The 20,065-nt window shown below is 30.0% G+C and overlaps 1 protein-coding gene across 1 annotated transcript in view; it reads right to left on the bottom strand.

Annotated features, from left to right (window-relative positions):
• Nucleotides 1–14,782: 14,782 nt before the first annotated feature.
• The window catches only part of LOC122270739 (probable serine/threonine-protein kinase DDB_G0282963), a 582,082-nt gene continuing 576,799 nt past the window's right edge, over nt 14,783–20,065 (bottom strand). Inside the window, exon 2 of the mRNA XM_071184977.1 lies at nt 14,783–16,595. Coding sequence (XP_071041078.1) covers nt 16,474–16,595 — 122 coding nt within the window. The 3' untranslated portion in view covers nt 14,783–16,473. The remainder of the gene's footprint in view (nt 16,596–20,065) is intronic.

The following is a 20,065-nucleotide window of genomic DNA, read 5'->3' as shown; positions in this document are numbered from 1 at the left end:
TCTATTTAGCAGATTCCGAAAACGTTTTTCAAAGAGATTTTAACCCCTGATAAAATTGAAGATTTACAAGCATTTCACTACAGAATAATTAGTCTAAGCTAGACTGGGACACCCCATGGTTTTAACGTCTCTCTGTCCTCTGGTCATTACAATCTGGCCATCTGGTTTTTCTGGAGGGGTTCCATCCATTTCCTCCCCGGAAAATTGTTCTTTTAACTGGAGGTCTCACTTTCCTTAAGATAAGAGGGGGAAAATATCTTTACATTTCTCACCAACTTTTGAGTTTCTTTCGTTCGCCTTTCATTTTTTTAGTCTGTTGTTCTACTAATTTTTTTCATATAGATAAATAATTTAAATGTAAAGGTTCAGCTTATATTACCACATTTTAATTTTACAGATAGCATTTTCAATTATACATAAATAATATCAAATAACCTAAGTAGAAAAGCATTTTTTCCAAGTAAATTATTTTAAATTTAAATGAATGTCTAAGTAAACTAGTATAAATAAACAAAATCAATAAATATTATTTTTAGGATTTGTTTTCTGTTCTTATTATAAAAAAGGGCACGATTTTAAATAAATACGTTATGTATTGCCGAGGAAAAAGGCATTGACTTTTATCTATATATTTGCTATTCAAGAGCTATAACATCATACATAGTACTACAATACACATTCAACACAATTCTACAATATACATTCTTAATGTTAGTACATATTCTATACTTTTATAATCTAAATTATGTTATTTAGTTAATTATTTTATTTTTATATATAGCCATGATTTTTTGTGGCTATTTTAGTGTTTTTTTTTCTCTTGTGCAATATTATAGTTTGACTCTGAGTTACAGTTTCAATAAAGTCTTATAAATAATGTCTTGTTTGTTTATAAGATTCGGAACTTAAATATTTATAACTCTTACACGTGAATAACCCTTTTGAATGAACATTATTAAACTGTTTATTTTATCATCGCTTATACACGGAAAAAATATTTTTCTTTTCGTTTTACTCAATAAATTTTACATTAAGTTTGTGCTTTATTCTTCGTTTTTAGTAGAAAAAATGAAATTTGTAATACGCTAAAAAAAGAAAAAAATTAAATTCCCTGTAATTTTACTATAATGAATAATGAGCTTACATTTCGTCATTTCATTTTATCAGTGATAGCTTAAATTTTATATAGTACAGCTTTGACATATCGTGAAACAATGAGAAGCTACATCTGAGAAGAAAAAAAATTTAATTTCTTTTAATTTAAATATGGGAGCCGCGATGGCTCAGGGGATAGAGTGTTCGCCTTCTAATGAGGCAAACCGGGTTCGAATCCCAGTTGATACGAATTCCACATCCGGCTTGCACCGACCACAGTGCTGATGTGAAATATCCTCAGTTGTAGACGGATCATGGGTTAGAGTGCCCTTGCCGTCAGGCTAACCGCGGGAGGTTCTCGCGATCTTCCTCTCCATGTAACGCAAATGCGGGTTAGCGGTTAGCTCCACTAAAAAGTCCTCCACGAAGGCAAATTTCTCCCATTACTCGATACAGGAGTTCCCTTGTCTTCTGGATTGGGTTCAAAATCACAAGGTTGCTGAATTGGGTCGGCTGTTCAACGACGGTTATAAAATTAAATATGGGGTTAAAAGTCTTTTTGTCAAAGGATTTTGATGGACATTAAATGTTAATTGCTTAGGAAATTCTCTGATATTAAAAATATTTTTATTGGAGTGTATCAAAAAGTTAGTAAAGAGAGTAATAATTATAATTATTAAAAACTCTGCATTATTCTTTAAATTACGATATTATAATTAAAATTTGGCTTTTGCCGAAATCGTCGTAAATATAATAGTAGAAAAGAAAAAGCTACTTTTTATTACTGATTTATTTTAGTATTTATCGTGAATGTATTCATGAACATTAAAATTTTTTATTTATTGCGAATCCTCTGTTGCTTAACTTGAAAGTATAATGAAAGAAAAAGTGTCTAGTGAATGAATGCAGAAACGTGTATGAATTGTNTATATTATCATCAAAGACATAGTATTTTATCATCAAAGACATAGTATTGTACTAATGTAGATGAATTCTACCAATGTTCTTATTGGCTTTTAAAAAAGTATATTAGCTATTTAGATTGTACATGGTGAAAAAATCAAAACATTAGCTAAATAAGAAACATATAAGGCCTTTTAAGCATTCTCACTTCAATTAATTAATTCCTAATTGAGTTTAAATTAAATATTGTCATGTTTTTAGTGCATGAATCTGAATTGAACAACCTGATAATGCTCACTCTGGTTATTGTTATCTGGTTGCTCACTACGTGCTCTTGCGCGCCGAATCCAATCAATTAAAAATGAAAACTGTTGCCAGCGCGAGAAAAGAAATATCATCGGTTTTATTGATACATACATACATACGCACGTATTAGCGTTTTATATAATATAGATAGATTCAATTAGTAAAAAATTCAGCCAAATGCGTCCTTTGTTTTATAACTATTTGGTTATGGCACTTATGGCTTTCAAAACGTTTGTAAAAAATTTCATTATTTTGCCATCATTCCTTATATGCCCCTCTCTTACATTCTCACCATTGTGACATCACCATTGGCGTCATCTGGTGGCTTCCGGTAATCTTTATATTATTCTTGAAGATGTGCGTTCCTATTCTACAGGTAAAATTTTTACTTTGGAGTTCAATTTCCACGCGATTCTGAACTATCCTCAATTTATGGGTACGTAGGTACTTTATTTACGTCTACCTAGAGTTGCATAATGGGCTATTGACGACGACCTGGGAAACACCCTAGGATGATCCGGAGACATGCCATCACAATTTTGTCCTCTGTCTTAATTTATGAATATGAACGTAACTAGGAAAGTACTTCGAGTCACTTATTGTTAATTTTGCCTTTTGCATACATCGCCATTTTTCCAGAATTATTTGAGCGAATCAGGAAATATAAGTGCAGAATTAAAAAATCATTTGTTTAAAAGTAATTTTCAATTATTATTTGATTTAATAATAATTGGAACATTTTTGACTAGTGAGTTTTTACTTTAATTTGCAGCTTTTAAACGGTGTTTTACACGGCAAGATGTTTCTTTCTTTGTTTAAATCCTCCTTTAAAAATTCCAGGAAAGTATTTTACTAATTACAAAACGTTTGAAATTTTTGCCACATACAAATTGAACTCTTTCATAATTTATGGAGAAAAGGTTATTATTTATGCACCAGCACTGTTTAAAAGTGGTATTTCAGACACTAATAATGTAGCTAAGTTTTTAACACTTTCTTGTTGTTTATTGATAAAATTTCACACAACCTTTTACTGTTATTTGTAAATTGTTTCGCAATGTTCATTAAATTATACAAAACCAGCGGTCAGAATGTCGCATGAAAAATAAAATAATTGTGGAAGAATTATGATAATAAATTAAGACAAATGTGGAAGAATTATGATTGTGACAGTTGTAGTTCATTTACGCCGCACTAGAGTTGCACACTGGGCTATTGGCGACTGTCTAGGAAACATCCCTGTGGATGATCCGAAGATATGCTATTACAATTTTGATCCTCTGCAGAGTTTAGGGCACCCCCGCTTCGGTAGCCCAACGACCTGCACGCGAAGTCGAGCAATTTACGGTAGAACAGTTTAACGAGGACCAATACCGCACACGCTCTGTCCATACGCAGACTGATCCAAGTGGTCACCCACCACCACACTGATCACAGCCAGTGATGCTTGACTTCGGTGATGTGCTGGGAACCGTGTCTTAACGATCAGTCCACTGCGGGACGCTCTATAACTCTGTCAGCTTCTCATATAGTTTTGGAAGGCGGCGTAATAGCATCTACGTTAAAAAAAAAAGCATTCTTTGCAATAGATATTAAGTACACGAAAACAAGTACTGCTTACCTTTTTATAATCAAAGGAGAACGAATTTCAACGCTCTCTGGTATCACTACATAATGTGCAACCACGCTGCATAATATCACATTATTTACAAATCTACCTGATAAGTATCTTTATTGCTAAGTTTTGATGCGATCTCGCAATTACTTCGCAGCACCTAATTTTTATGGCGATGAGTGTATCTCATCGAAATTGTGCTCACAACGAGTTGTGCTTGCGAAGAATTGTGCCCACGCAAGTTGTCGTTGCAACGAGTTTTGCCTGTGACAAAGTACTTATGCGTCAAATGATGCCCACTACCATTTGTCGTTGCGACGAGTTGTGCTCATGACAAATTCTCGCCTCGACGAATTATGCCTACCACTAATTGTCACTGCGATAAATTGTGCCCTCAACAAATTGTCACTGCAGTGAATTGCGTCAACTGCGAATTGTCTTTATGACGAGTTAGTCCTACGATGAATTGTTGCTTCGATGAATCCTGCTCACGGCAAATTATGTGCGTTGAATTGTTGCTACATTGAATGGTGAGTGACGAATTAATGTACAACTACAAAAAAAGTGGGGTTGGACCGGGTAGCTAAGATTGTGCCCTCAACAAATTGTCACCGCAGTGAATTACGTCCACTACGAATTGTCTTTATGTCGAGTTAGTCCTACGATGAATTGTCGCTTCGACGAATCTTGCTCACGACAAATTATGTGCGATGAATTGTTGCTACATTGAATGGTGAGTGACGAATTAACGCACAACCACGAAAAAAAGTGGGGTTAGACCGGGTAGCTAAGATTTGAAAGTCTGTAGGAGTTAAACTGTTCGACCTAGAAATTGTCAGAATTAGTCGAGATAGTCATTGTTTAGTTGTGTACAATATATCATTCCTCAAAGTTCATTATTACTACCTTTTTAATAAATGATGTTTTTCTAGAAAAAGTTGGTGATTTCTAATAGCGACCGGGTGATATCTAATAGTGATAGAAAATATTCGTTATTACTACGAGGAATTTTTTTAAAAATAGCACTATAACTGTAACGTTTAGAGATGTGAGAACAAAAAATACTCATGTAGATGTATGGCCTTCAATGTAGTGTTGTCATGCAGTTTTCCTATTCTGTCGGTAATTTAAAATGTTGAAGCTTTTTTTATTTTTTATTTTCGTTCCACATTTGTAAAACCATTGGATTTATTTCAGCAGTGAAAGTTTTAATAATATTCGAGGATCTGTGAAGCCATTTTTTGGTAGTGATCTTTCCGAGTTTAAAAAAAAAAAATGCTTGACAGTGATTTGCTCTTATCTTGAAACTCAATGAGATAATCAGAAAAGTAACATTTGCAATATATCAGTTACTCAAATTTGACGCTCGGGGCTTCTTCCGTAATGAGTGAGTTCAGTGTTTCAAAAGAAAGAGAACAAAATTTCTACTTAAATGCATTATTCAGGTTGTTAAAATTTCCTGTTCATTCCTTAACTTCTTTAGCACGTATTTGGAGTTATACACAAACTAAAAAGATCATCGAGAATGATATCCTTGGTAAAGTTATTTCATGGTTGCTGTTGTTGTAGTAGACCATTAAGGCCAGAGGGGGTGATTGTTCTTGTTTTCCAGTGGCGCCATCTAAGTCATTCGACTTCTACTACACTCAAACGTCCCACCCTGTTTATAGGGCGGAGCTATTCACATATCCATTCATTCACAGATCGTAATTTTGATCTGAACCAGAGAACGATCAATCTCAAATTCAGTTCCTCCATTTGTTATGGGAACATGGAGGATTTTGTGATAATATAAAACTGAGTGCTACCTGGACTTGCCCCCCTTTCCTTTGATGTATGTCTGTATTGAGTTCATGTTCAAGAGTACATGTACAGTACAGTGCTTGTGAGCTCAGTTCAAGAAAGGATAACTACATCCAAGGTTCCCTCTTCAAAGCAAAAAAAAACAAAAAAAAAAAACTTATTTACATATTTTATGGAATTTTTGAAGACCCATTATACAAAATTATGGTTCTTATATAGATGTAAAAAAACTGCAATTAAAAAAAAAAAAAAAAAAAAAAAAAAANAAAAAAAAAAAAAAAAAAAAAAAAAAAAAAAAAACTAGTTAAGGCATTTTTTCGGCCCTTAGCAGCCCCTCTTTTCTTACCCTCGAGTGTCCTTGATTACATCACATGTAAAAAACATGCATATTTTTTTAAAAAAATTGTCACATAAACCAGAAATTCCTGCTTTTTCATTGAAATTCCAGTATTTGTAAATTTCCAGTAGAATTAACATATGCACCAGGTTTCACTCTATATCCACTAGTGGGATATTGATTTTGTGTCATTTGACTTCTTCTAGTAAAAAATAATTAATTAAAAAATAGTTAATCTATGACTTTTCAGGAATAATACATTGTGCACAACTAAACAATGAATATCTTGATTAAATCTTACAATTACTTGGTAGAACTGTTAAGCCCAAACAGGTCTTCGAATCTTAGCTACCCGGCCTTACCCGCCACTTTCCCCTATATTTATGGCGCACATTCATCACCAGGCTTGAGTAATCGAAATTTTCTTCAACGCTGCCTGTCATTAGATTCACGAAATTTACTATTTAGAAGGTATTTAAAATAAAATAGTCTATGAGCAGAATTGTTGCTAGCTAGATTCAGCGAGACCTTTGGTAAACCGTGTTGCCGAGCCTTACACGAAGCCATTTTGCAGGGTCTTTTTAAATATTCTCTTTTTAAATATTTCGTTCTTGGAATAATGAACCTTTCGTGACACCGGAATTTCAAAGTAATTGTGAAAATAAACGTAACTTCTTTTCTTTTTTCGAATTTCATTCCTAAAGAATCGAATTTCATTCCTAAGTGAATGAATGACTCAACGTTTTTTCAATTTTTTTTTCTTTTTAAGTTCTACATTCTATTTACAAAAAGCTAGTTGTCCTTAGAAATTGCAAAATTATGACTATCAGGACCCCGTTTAAAGAATCATCTAAAATAATTTAAATAAATCCTATTTTCAAATTATAAAATTTTGATTTATTAAACACTTTTTCTGCGAAGGCCAAAAAAATTTTGAGACTACTGCTTCTTTTCTTTTTCATTTATATGCATCATCAAAACAAATCACAAGATTCTCGAATTTTCAATGAAAAAATTATTTTTAAAAATTGAAATTTTTTTAATTATCACTTTTGTTTCGAATATCAATGCGCGAGTTCTAGGATTTGGGCTCTTGGGCAACGGCTCAAATGTATACTCAAATTTCACGAAATTTCCTTCGTTTTTGACGAAACCGTTTCCTGGAATATATTCCGAGCGAACATTTGTTCAGAGTGACGAAATAACTGTCGTCTCTTCTTGGAGGAAACGAATTTCGTCAAAAATAACGGAATAATTCTCNTTTTTTCTTCTTAACTTCTATATTCTATTTACACAAAATTAATTGCCCTTAGAAACGGCAAAATTATGCTTATGAGTGCCTAGTTTAAATAATCGTCTAAAATAATTTAGATAAATCTTATTTTCTAATTCTAAAACTTTGATTTATCAAAGACCTTACTTTTTCTGAGAAGATCCAAAAAAATTTTAAGACTAATGCTTCTTTTCTTTTTCATTTATATGCATCATCAAAACAAATCACAAGATTTTCGAATTTTCAATGAAAAAATTATTTTTAAAAATTGAAATTTTTTTAATTATCACTTTTGTTTCGAATATCAATGCGCGAGTTCTAGGATTTGGGCTCTTGGGCAACGGCTCAAATGTATACTCAAATTTCACGAAATTTCCTTCGTTTTTGACGAAACCGTTTCCTGGAATATATTCCGAGCGAACATTTGTTCAGAGTGACGAAATAACTGTCGTCTCTTCTTGGAGGAAACGAATTTCGTCAAAAATAACGGAATAATTCTCATTTTATCATTCTAGTTATGTAAAATTAAGAATTTTTCTCATAGATTTGAGATGGTGTGATAGCGCTGAGGTTCCGAGTAGAGAAAATTTTTTTTGTCATACAATTGAGAGTTTGCGTTTTGTTCAAATCACGTGCTTTAGTAACAAAATAATTCTCAAAATTAATGAAATACAGCTTATGAAATGCTGAATCGTCAAAAGTGAGATTTTTTATTTCTGAGAGTGTGTCAATGGATAGAAAGCTGAACAATGAAAAGAGACTCATTTCTGCTAATTCATTTATTTACCGCTATGAGAGCAAAATTGGTTACTCTGAACATCAAAATACATGAATAAAACTTGGTCAATATCGCTGGAACAAATATATCTCAACATTATTATGAATATACAATATCAAAAAAATTCTATGATACCTGATATTCATACCACTGATATATAAATAATGTCACAAGAGAGAGAACTTATGTATCCGTCATCTTAATCGCAGTACCTTGTTATAAATTCACTCAAATTCATTTTTTTTAAATAGTAATAGTTTAAAGCATCTCTACAAAGGATTTAAGTTTTAGGCGGGGTATTTTTTTTTAAAAGTATTGAGAGATGAAGCTATACGTTTGCTGCTACGTAGTTGAAAATTGAGAAATTTGACAAATTTACAGCTGACTAATTTACATAAACAATTCACCATAATTTCTGAGCACCATGTTTTTCGCACTAGAAAAATTGTTGCTTTAATCAAAATAAAATTGCACGAACCAAGTGCACCCAAACATATTTAGGTTTATGTTTGGCTAATATGTTAATGGAAGCGAATTTATTTTCCTTCTTTTAAATGACTTTCACCTTACTTAAAAAAGTTCTTTAAAATTAAGGATTAATAAGCAATAACTAAATCCAAGAAAATGAAAAAAAGTTTTTCAGACGATTTTTTATCATCTTTCACGAATTTCAAAAGTGTTACTTCTTCAGAAAACTCACTCGTTTATAAAAGTTCGTTAAAATTAAGGAATAATAATCGATTGCTGAATCCAACATTACGAAATTAAGTTTTTCAAACTATTTTTCACATTTCGCAAATTTCGAAAGTATTATTTCTTTTTATTTATTAGAAAGTTCTTAATTTGAATTTTGAATTGAAAAGTAGTAATAGTTGTAAAGGAAATAAATATTTAAACTTCGATTTTTGTCCTTTCCGGTTGAAATTTGGCTTATAAAAATATTTAGCAAAATCATCGAACACAAAACAATTGGTTCTATCTAATTAATAATGGCCACTTCTTGATTCGTGACGTCATTATAGCAAATAGTTGAGGATACGGTTTTATGTTTGCTGATGAATTTGATGGTTTTTTGTCATCCTCGAGCACCAATTTATACGCTTTTCAAACATTTGTCATAATTAAATTAGAATAATAGACAGCTGTTTGCAAACGATTTTCGTTGTTTAAGAAAGTAAGGATTGAAAATCTGTTTAAAAAGAGAACTGAAATAAAAAAAAGAAAACAAACATGATATAGAAGATGAAAGTTTTCCAACTGGAATGAGCAGATCACTAGCCAAAATTGTTTAGGAGTGCTTTTATTTTTGACAATGTCTTTCCACATTTTTATAATTATCGTAAATACGTCAGCTGCAAATTTAGTCTTAATGAGAGAGAAAATACTAATGATTGATTGGATTTTTAGAAATATTTTATTAAAAAAATACCATCGAATATTCGTAAGGTAATATTTAAATAGTACTTTGAAAACGATATGTATTCTAAATTTGTATTAAGATAAATTTTGTTTGATAAGTAGAATTAAAAAAAATTATTAATTAAATCTCACAGTGAAATAGAGCTCCTTATGTGAAGTAGTTTGAAATCTATATTAAACTTGTTATATATGAATATTGTCGTATAAAATGTGTTCAAAGCATTTGGTCTAAAATCTTTTACACTTTCCTTAACACTTTTGCTTTATTTAACTAACGCATTGCTTTTTAATGGTCTTCTAATATGGCTCAAATCATTTCCAAATAAGCAAATTCATTCACTTACGTTTCTAGGGATGAGCGATTATAAGGAAAGTACCAACCATATAGTTTATCCCCAAACTGTTATGATTCAATTAACTTAATTAAATAAATCTAATAATTGATTGATTATTTTTATTCTAAAAATGATTCACTGATTCATTTAAATTTTTAAAAACGATGCAATAATTCATTCATATTTTTAAAGAAGACATTTTGTGATACAGATGAAAAAAACATTTGTACAGGTAAAATTTTAAAATCATTAAAATTTTTTAGAATTGATTGATATTAAAAAATCTTTCCGAAGCAAATTGTTATTGTAAGACAAACAATATTTCGTTAACTTTATTTATATAGTTTTTTTTGCTAAATAAAATGTACCGTACATTTATACTAACAATTATTTTGCAAACTTTTAATTGATTACTAAAGCTGAATTATTGGATTATAAATATTGAGACTTATATGTTTTAAATAAAATATCTTAAAGCAAATATTAAAACTGAATTTTTATCTAAAGATAGTAAGCATTGTTTATAAGTACTACTAATGTAAGACTTATTTTATTATTAATATAACATGTAAAATTAAATATTAAAATTTCATTTGTATCTGAAATGCATTGTTTATACGCATTATAATTGATGCATATTTAGGAAAAATAAGTAATACATCAAATAATCTCAAAATTTATATTAGCATAAAAATAATATGTCCTATTAAGCGATCAATTAATGGATTTAACAGATATTTTATCTCTCATCCCTACTACTTACTTCTCTAAGAATCTAACATAAAACATACTTGCTTGATAGATTTGAGTCGGGTTAATTACTATTGTTTCAAAGAATAAATTAATCTATTTACTATAGGGAAAATTTAAATGGAAAGCTCATAATTTCGGTTTCGAATAAAGTTGCAATATCACTTTTTTTTTTTTGGTTTCTACACATATTACAGCATATAAAAGGAATTCTTATTTTTTAGTTTGCATTATTTAAGAAATAGTCAGCTACAATAACTAAGCGAATTTTCTTGCGAAAAGGAAATAAGCTCAAATGGTCTAGCTTAACTCTCACGATGGTGTTACGAAAACACTATTGGCAACAAGATTTCTTATTTAAAAGATGCGATTCAGAATCAAATAAAGTTTTGTTTTACTAAGCATAACTTTATCTGCTCGACATACTTTTTAGTTAAAATGTTTTTAAAATGATGAAAATGTGCTGATTAAATACTAATTTTTATAAAGACTAAAATTACTATGGCTGAAGCATGAATGAAAAATAAACCTAGATTTAACCAGATAAAGTAGAGATTATCAATTCTTGTATGTTAAAGCTCGTAGATACATGATTATTACTCGGTAACTATTAGGTTATTATTAGGTAATGCTCACAAAGCATCATTATTAGGTAATATAACTTTTTACCTATATAGTACCATTAAGGATTCACACAAATGTTTTATTTTTTTTTTAACGTTAATTTGTTGAGCACCATGTGTATTATTAAAGAAATTTCCGTCAGGCTATGTGTATTGCTTAGAAGCTCTCGTATTGTAATATAACAATGCGAAGTGCAAGACTAATGGTCTGAAATAAATAAAAATATGATTTGTATTAAAAAAATATTAAGCAAATTTTCAGTAATTACTTATAAAAAAGTAAATTTTTTATTTTTATATTATGTTTTACACTGTTTGCTACCGATGATTAACGAAGCCAAAACGAAAAGTTCAATGTCAGTCGCCGATGATTAACGAAGCCTAAACGGGAAGTTCAATGTCAGTCGCCGATGATTAGTGAGGCCTAAACTGAAAGTTCAGTGTCAGTCACCGAAGATTAACGAAGTCTAAACGGAAAATTCAGTGTCAGTAACCAATGACAGACGTAGCACTCAACGTGTAACGGGTATAAACCATAGAGTTGATATAAATGTGTCTGAAATTCCATACAGTGGTTTTTTAAGGTTAAGTGCTATTGTTTGGATAATAATAGCGTTGTATAGGCTTTGAGCGTTAATGATTGGTTAGACACAGAATTAGTTGGTTAAATGTTTGACGGGTAAAATGGTTAAATGGGTATTCTCGGAGCTTTAAGTTCAGTTTCAGTCACTGTTGATTAACGAAAGGAACTCAATAGAATTCATTGCAGATTCTCCGAGCTTTAACCTATTAAAATCAGCAATTTTAATCGGTTATACCTTAGGTTTATCTTTTATTATAGCTTTATCCATAACATATTAATTTGACTTTTTGTTTTATCTAACAATTTAATGAATTAATTCTTACAACTCAACTCTCGTACTAAAGGATAAGTTTCATCTGAAGGAAATAAGCGAGAATGAACTTCAGACGATTGGATAGTCTTTTAAGTTCGTGACGTCATTCTTACTCAATTCCGACAAGTGAAATCTACCGATGGGTACGAGTATTGGGTCTTTAGCAAGCGTATAGCAACGGTTCGTAAAATGCATAATTTTTTTTGTAATGATTCATTTATATTAGCAATTCAAAGTTTTAAGCATTAAACATCAAATTTCATATTGAATTTCATCATCACATCTTTACACATTATTTTCACCTAAATATATAACTGTTATTACAATAAAATAATAAATTTCCTAATACAATTTCAGTTTTAAACAATAAACAAGTACATAATAACATAAGTACATAGTAACATAAACAAACATTAAATACTAAAAGCAATAATTAAATATTTGTTTTGACCCTTGTACAGTTTTGGGAAATGAAAACGTTTTCAAGGATTGAAAATTTTTTCAAAAATAGAAGATACTTTTTGTAAAAATATTTGATTTTTACTTTTTTATTAAAAGAAGTAAACTATTCGCAACTACCACAATTTATTTCGAAACATTTTCTGTATACTTTCACGGGAAACTGACCATATATGTTTCAGCAATTAATAAATAGTGGTATTTACAGATTATTTACTTTTCTTAAAAAAAAAGGTAAAATTGAAATGCTTTCAGTAGCTTATATTTCCGGAATCCTAAACAGTTCAAAAACGATTCTTGCTTAGTGAGCATTTAAATTTTCAAAACAATAATTTAAATAAATCAAAAACTTTTTCATTTAACCGAAATTAGTGTGAAATTAAGGAAAAATTTAAGAACTATATTTCTTTTTTAAAGAAAATGTTTAATTGTTGCTCAAAACAGCTTTCACATTTATAACAATTAATAAATTTTGTTAATATAATTCATTTTTTAATTTCACTTTAGAAACATATAATATTAAATATGTACATATTTTTAAAATATTATTCATTTTTCAACAATTTTAAAATTTTTATAAAAATTATCGGCAGCTACTCATATGCGTTATAATTTTCTCTGCCATTCTTATAACTTTTGATCGTTAAAGATCAAATTTAACAAAAATTAAATTCACTATGTTAATTAAAAATTTAATTAGTTTAAATTATAAAAACTCTTATTATGTATTTTAGTTTTATGATTGAATATTTACAACCATTTTTGACAAATGTCAAATTATGGGCAAGAATTTCACGACTTCAAAAAGCTAGTATGTAAATTCCTGTGTAACGTTAATCATTTATAAATTTGTAATTTTAGCCAATTAAGTAAGTTTCATTCTATTGATACCATTTTCTGTGTGTTTGTTCTAATGTTATACAAATCAAACTAAATTGGATAACAGTGATAAATTATGTCAATTTAATAATTCAGTATTTTCTCTATTAATACCATTTTCAGTGAGTTTGCTTATATGTTATTCAAATAAAATTGAATTGGATATCATTGATAAATTATGTCAATTAACTAATGCAGAATTCGTCTATATTAGTACCATTTTCCGTGTGCTGTTATGTTATGCATATCAAATTAAATTAGATTATATTGATAAATTCTGTCAATTAATTAATGTAAAGTTTGTTCGCGTGTTCTTATGTTATGCAAATCAAATTGAATAGGATAACATTGATAAATTATGTCAATTAACTAATGCAGAATTCCTCTCTATTGATACCATTTTTAGTGAGTTTGTTCTTTTGTTAAACAAATAAAATTGAATTGGATAGCATAGATAAATTATGTCAATTAACTAATACAGAATTCGTCTCTATTGATACCATTTTCACTGTGTTTGTTCTTTCGCTATACAAATAAAATTGAATTGGATAACAATGATAAATTATGTCAATTAACTACTGCAGAATTTGTCTCTATTGATACCATTTTCCGTATGTTCTTATGTTATGCAAATCAAATTAAATTACATAATATTGATAAATTATGTCAATTAGTTAATGTATAATTTGTCTCTATTGATACCATTTTTGGTGTGTTGGTTCAATATTGTACAAATCAATGAAAACCGCATATAGATAAGTAAAATCATAAGACATATTGCAAACCTTAATTATACAACTTTAAATGTGTTCATTTAGTTTTGGAAAATTGAATCACATCATTAAAGTTAGGCCATTAATTAATACAGATTTCGACGAAATTAATACAGTGTTCAATGCGTTTTTTCCATATTATACAAATCAAAGAAAATTAAAGAGCATTGATAAATATAGGGATTTCTACGGCAAATTTGTTTCTGCCAATTTTAACAAGTTCATTCTCTTTTATATTAATTTGAAAAAAGTCGGATTCCTTTGTTGAATTTAGTCACTCAACTACAGTAGGGAACCGATTATCCGGAACGATCGGGACCATCGCTATTCCGGATAACTGACTTTTCCGGTTTTCTGAATCGCTACAAAAAGCCGTTTTTTTATTGTTAAACTCAACTAAAAAAAAATTTTTTTTGGAAAAAATCTTGAAAAGAAGGAAAAAACGATGGAGTAATACACTAATGATTATTTCCAAAATGATGGTAAGGTAAACATCTTTCAAAAAAGAAAGAAAAATCCTAAAATCTTATGAGGAAAATTTTTTTTTTTTTTTAAAAATTGCGGAAAATTTATTGAATTTCGTTCGGGTTTTTTGGTTTTCCGGTTTTCTGATTTCCGGATAACGGGTTTTGCACTGTACTACGGATTTAAACGCCAATTGTACTATTTTCAGTAGGTTTGTTTCAATGTTATACAAGTCAAATTGAATTGGATGACATAATTAAATTTAGTATACTAACTAATGTAGATTTTGACATTGATATTTTCCTTTCAGTGTATTCATTTCGTTGTATTCATTGTATAGCAGTTTATAATTTCTTTTTGTACAAATAATACTGTTAATAGTATAACGACAAATTATACAAGTTTTGTACACGTTTACTAAAAACTTAAATGGATTCTATTCATAAAATGGACTATACTACTAAAATAAGAAAAAATTATAAACACTACTACATATCTGAGCTCCATAATTTTTCTTTGTTGTTCATATCACAATTTGAGTTTGCAGGAGAGTCACGTGGCATTTGAGAAATGCAAGGTGTACTGTACTGACCACCCTTTATGTGTAATTTTAAAATCTTCGTCAAAAGAGAAATAAAAAAAGAGTATACCAATTAGGGATTGCGAATTAACATTGAGAAACAAAAGCACCGAACAATGGGTTGAATCGCTAGAGAAGGAGGCAAGGGGAAAATCATTAAAACCAGTTTGAATATTTAATGACTTTTGGAGACGTTTATATTAATCGTCTTCTAACTCCTCTATACTTCCTGCAGTAGTTAAACAGGTTTACACACTTTCAGTCACGCCTTCCCTTAAAATGATTCAACAGATTGCGATGGCGTTAAAAATATATATTAAGAGTGATCATTACAGAACATCGTGTATAATTTCTGTTATTCAGTAACAGTGTATAGTTTTGGCCCCAAATGTTTCTTCCAACAATAAAAAATGACATTAAAACTTTATAGTAACGATGCATCAGTTACCTATGTATATAATTAATAGAATAATTTTGTTACCTGATACACCTCAGAATCTTTGATGAATAAGAATTTATATGAAGTGTTAAAATTCAGTGCCTACACTTTGTTCAAAAATTAAAATGCTAAATAAATATTGATATATTGTGATAGCAATAGCTCCAGCTCAATTTGGATTAGGATTTAAAAAAATATCGACAAAATATTTTTTTTTGATGCAGATATTTTATAATTACTCTATTTTTCATTATAAGTCTAGAAATATATTACAAAATAAACAATAAAAGGGAAAAACTTTAAAATAAAAATGTAAACCTATTTTTATCATTAAAAGTGTTACTTTTTACAAAGCTCTTAACTTCAATAATAATAATGATAATAATAATAAAAATAGTTTTCTATGCACTAAAATTTGCACCTGGATGAAGTTTAAACAAAATGGAAATTTAAATAGTATAATTTTGGCTCTATTATTTGTTAAGGATTCAAAAAATTATTGAACTCAGAACTGTAGAGAGAGAGATTTAACAATAATAATTTCTTTTGAATATATTTGAGCCTCTGTATAAGTAGTATAGTACCAGTTTATTAAATTGATATTCAATATAAACTTGACCCCAAAAACGCGTAACAATATTATGTTAACTTGTCATAGAATCTACTTAATGTAACAATCTATTTGACACATTTTTTTCGTGTTACACAACAATATACTATATCTTCGATTTCAAGAGGCTTTTCATCATCCAGAAGTACCACTAGGTGGCGCAGTGTTGTTGACAACCACTGCGCCCTCTAACGTCGGAGGAGAAGTTGAAGCACCAGCTGTCATGGAACGATAAATTTCTTCGTTTCCTTTACGCACTGCAAAAGAAAAAAATGTTTTAATTTTTTAATAATACAATAGTATACATAAGTGGGGAATTTAAGATAAGTTTATAATACATAAGTGGGGAATTTTTTAAAGTAAAACAACGACAAGTCACTAACAGAAAAATAAAAATGTGGCGGTAAATATTTGAATAAGCTTAGTAGATAAACCCTCCAAAGTGAAAAAAATAATAGACTAATTTTAAACTAAATTATACATTTTAATACTTTCAATATATTGTTTTTCGATTCTGACATAACCACCAAACAGTAAGTTCTAACTTCCAGGAGTGTTTAAAGTGGTAGCTAAGTATCAAATCAAGGTTAACTTATTTTATCTAGTTTTGTAAGCTTGCTAAACCTTTAATATATAATTAATAGGTTTTATACACATATGCTTCAGTTGTGTACAAGTTGTGGTGGACGCAATCATTATAAATTATATTTATTAAATCAGTAATAAAATGTTATAATATAGCCAAATAAATCAAGGTTAACTTATTTTGTCCGCTTTCTAAACCTTTTATATATAATTAATAGGATTTACACACATATGCTTGAGTGTTGTACAAGTTGTGGTGGACTCAATCATTCTAAATTATAATTATTAAGTCTAATAAAATGTTAAATCATAAAATTTATCACCTCTCTGAATATTTAAACAAGAATGTTCCTATAAATCAGAACAAATGGGCAAGCATGTTCTGATTATACTATGCGTTTATAACTCTTTCAAGAAGAAATTTAAAGAGTTACTGAAAATATGGCATGCCGATTTTATTAGTATAAAATATTTTCGTTCGATATGATCTTTAATCAGATATGATATATAGTCTCATAATTATTAACATGCACAGAAAAATAACTTCTCTGGTGGATAAATGTTAATTAATAGTTAGAAATATGCGTAATTTCGTAATAGGGTATTTTCATATCTAGTTATTTTCTTTTTTTATTATACGATATAAAAACAAGTTCTCGAATTTTCGGGGCATATCGGGGTGCTTAAAAACTATATTTTTTACAAGTTAACATTTATTTCCCGCTATCAGTGGTATCAGCGGGCTGTAAAAGTTAGAAATGGTAGATAATTTGCTTCAAATTTACAATCGCCAATCTTACAGATAAACATATCTGAGCAGCTGATGCCGGTTACTGCCCTCATGTGTCAAAATAAACGACCACACATAAAATATTAGGGTATAACAAACAATAATTATCCATGCAGAATTTTTGTTAACTTTATTCATGTTCGTCCCACAGTCGACTGATTGCAAAGACACGGTTCCCAATAGAACACCAAAGTCAAGCATGAGCGGCAACGGTCAGTGAGTGGGTGGGTGACCACTGTGATCAGCCTGCGAAGGGAACAAGGGTGTTCGGTATCGGTGCTCGTGAAACCATTCTACCGTAAAGTGCTCGACTTCGCTCGCAGGTAGTCAACTGCCAAATCACCCTTTTGCATCAAAATTGCTAGGGCATGTCTTCGGATCATCCTCAGAGATGTTTGTCAGACCGTCGCCAATAGCCCAATCAGCAGCTCCAGTGGACATAAATAATTATTACTATTGTTCCTTGTTGTTGTTGTAGTTTATTTACGTTGCACTAGAGCTGCACAATGGGCTATTGGCGATGGTCTGGGAAACATCCCTGAGGATGATCTGTAGACATGCCATCACAATTTTGATCCTTTGCAGGTGAGATGGCGCCGCCCGCTTCGGTAGCCCAAAGACCTGCACGCGAAGTCAAACACTTACGGTAGAACAATTTAACGAGAACCAATACCACACACCCTCGGTTTCTAGCCAGACTGATCCAAGTGGGTCACCCACCCGCACACTCACTGACCACAGCCAGAGATGCTTGACTTCGGTGATCTGCTGGGAACCGTGTCTTAACGATCAGTCCACTGCGGGACTTTCGACTTATGAGAACAATTTGTTTGAGTAGCATGTGGACCACTCTTTTTGTTGGTCATACTCAAATTGTACACTTGTATGTTACTTGTTTGTAAGTTCAGATGTTCTTCAGCTACTTTGAAAACAAGAAATTGTGCCCTTCATTGTAATTGTCCGGAATTATTGAGACTCGCAGACTTGACCAACCATTTCTGACTAGGCGTTATTTTTTAATTTTTAATGTAACTACGGTGGGTTCTATGCTTCTTATACATTACATGAAAGATTGGATTAGACACAAAGGTTTTGAAATGTGCTAAATATGGTTATTGGTTTGTGTCCCCCAAACCACTAGTGAAGTTCAGAGCTTGCAATCAAATGAAATACAATCACTTAAAAATTTAATTAAAATAATGTAAAATAGACCATGAATTAAGGATTGGATGAAAGTTAAAAAAGGCCACATGCATGTATAACTCAAAAGATCAAATATTAATGTATCGAAATCTCCAAAAAACACAAATGTTTACAAGAGAATGGCATGCAAGTCTTAACTTACACTTGGAGTAAGATTCTTGAAAATTCCGATTAGTAAAAGTTAGGCTAAAATTAAAGAGTATGGTTGATAATACCTGGGATAGGGTACATATTAAGTGCCAGAGATTTTTTTTCTTAATTTCTAACTGTTGAAAAATATTTAACGATATTAATATATCTACGTTGGATGGAATTAAGGTTAATAATATTTTCTAGTAGAAAGTGTTGCATTAGAATTTTAGATTCTAAAATTTAGCGAATGCGTGTAAATATTAATATTAATAAGCATTAACCTAAGAATAAAAAATTATTTCTTAAACAGATATGCAGGTCTGCAAATGGAGCAAAAGTTTTATCCACAATGCTTAGAAATTTTTTTGCTGCAACATTTAGAAAATTTAATATCTTAATACAGCGGTTCCCAATTTTTTCCGGCTACGGACCTATTTCTGGTTTCGTATCTATAATTTATTTAAAAGTTTAAGGTAATAGTGAACTCCATATTCCATAAATGATCCTTTTTGAATTGTTTAATTTATGGAACAAATTTTTTTCCATTTTATCGTTATCTTAAATTATCTAGTTATGACTTAGGATTTAAGTGTAATAACATAATACATATAATACATAATAATATTTGGTGTAATAACATATGTACATAAGCTAAAAATGTTTAAAATAAGATGAATTATGGTTAACTTCGAGAAGGAAACTTAAAAGAACTGCTATAAACTCTGAAAATGTTATTAAGGAAACTTATTTTTTATAGCATTTTATTTTGATTTGAAAAGCGTGATAGGAAATACTAGTGCAATATTTTATAAAAGCTTGTTTTTATAATTTATACAAAAATTCATTGTTATTCGAAATATTATTTTTTCTTCTGAAAAATGAAATTTCTATTTCATTGGTATTTTACTTGAAATAATATAATAAAGGCAACCGAAAGATTAAATACTACGAATTATGGGTTGTATCTAAATATAATCAGAGGTTTCAAAACTAGTTACTGGCTATAAAGAGTATTGA

The sequence above is a fragment of the Parasteatoda tepidariorum genome, chromosome 9 (assembly GCF_043381705.1).
Source record: "Parasteatoda tepidariorum isolate YZ-2023 chromosome 9, CAS_Ptep_4.0, whole genome shotgun sequence".
Classification (NCBI taxonomy): Eukaryota; Metazoa; Arthropoda; class Arachnida; order Araneae; family Theridiidae; genus Parasteatoda; species Parasteatoda tepidariorum.
The sequence above is the reverse complement of the archived record's forward strand: the minus strand, read 5'-3'. Positions and strand labels throughout refer to the sequence as shown.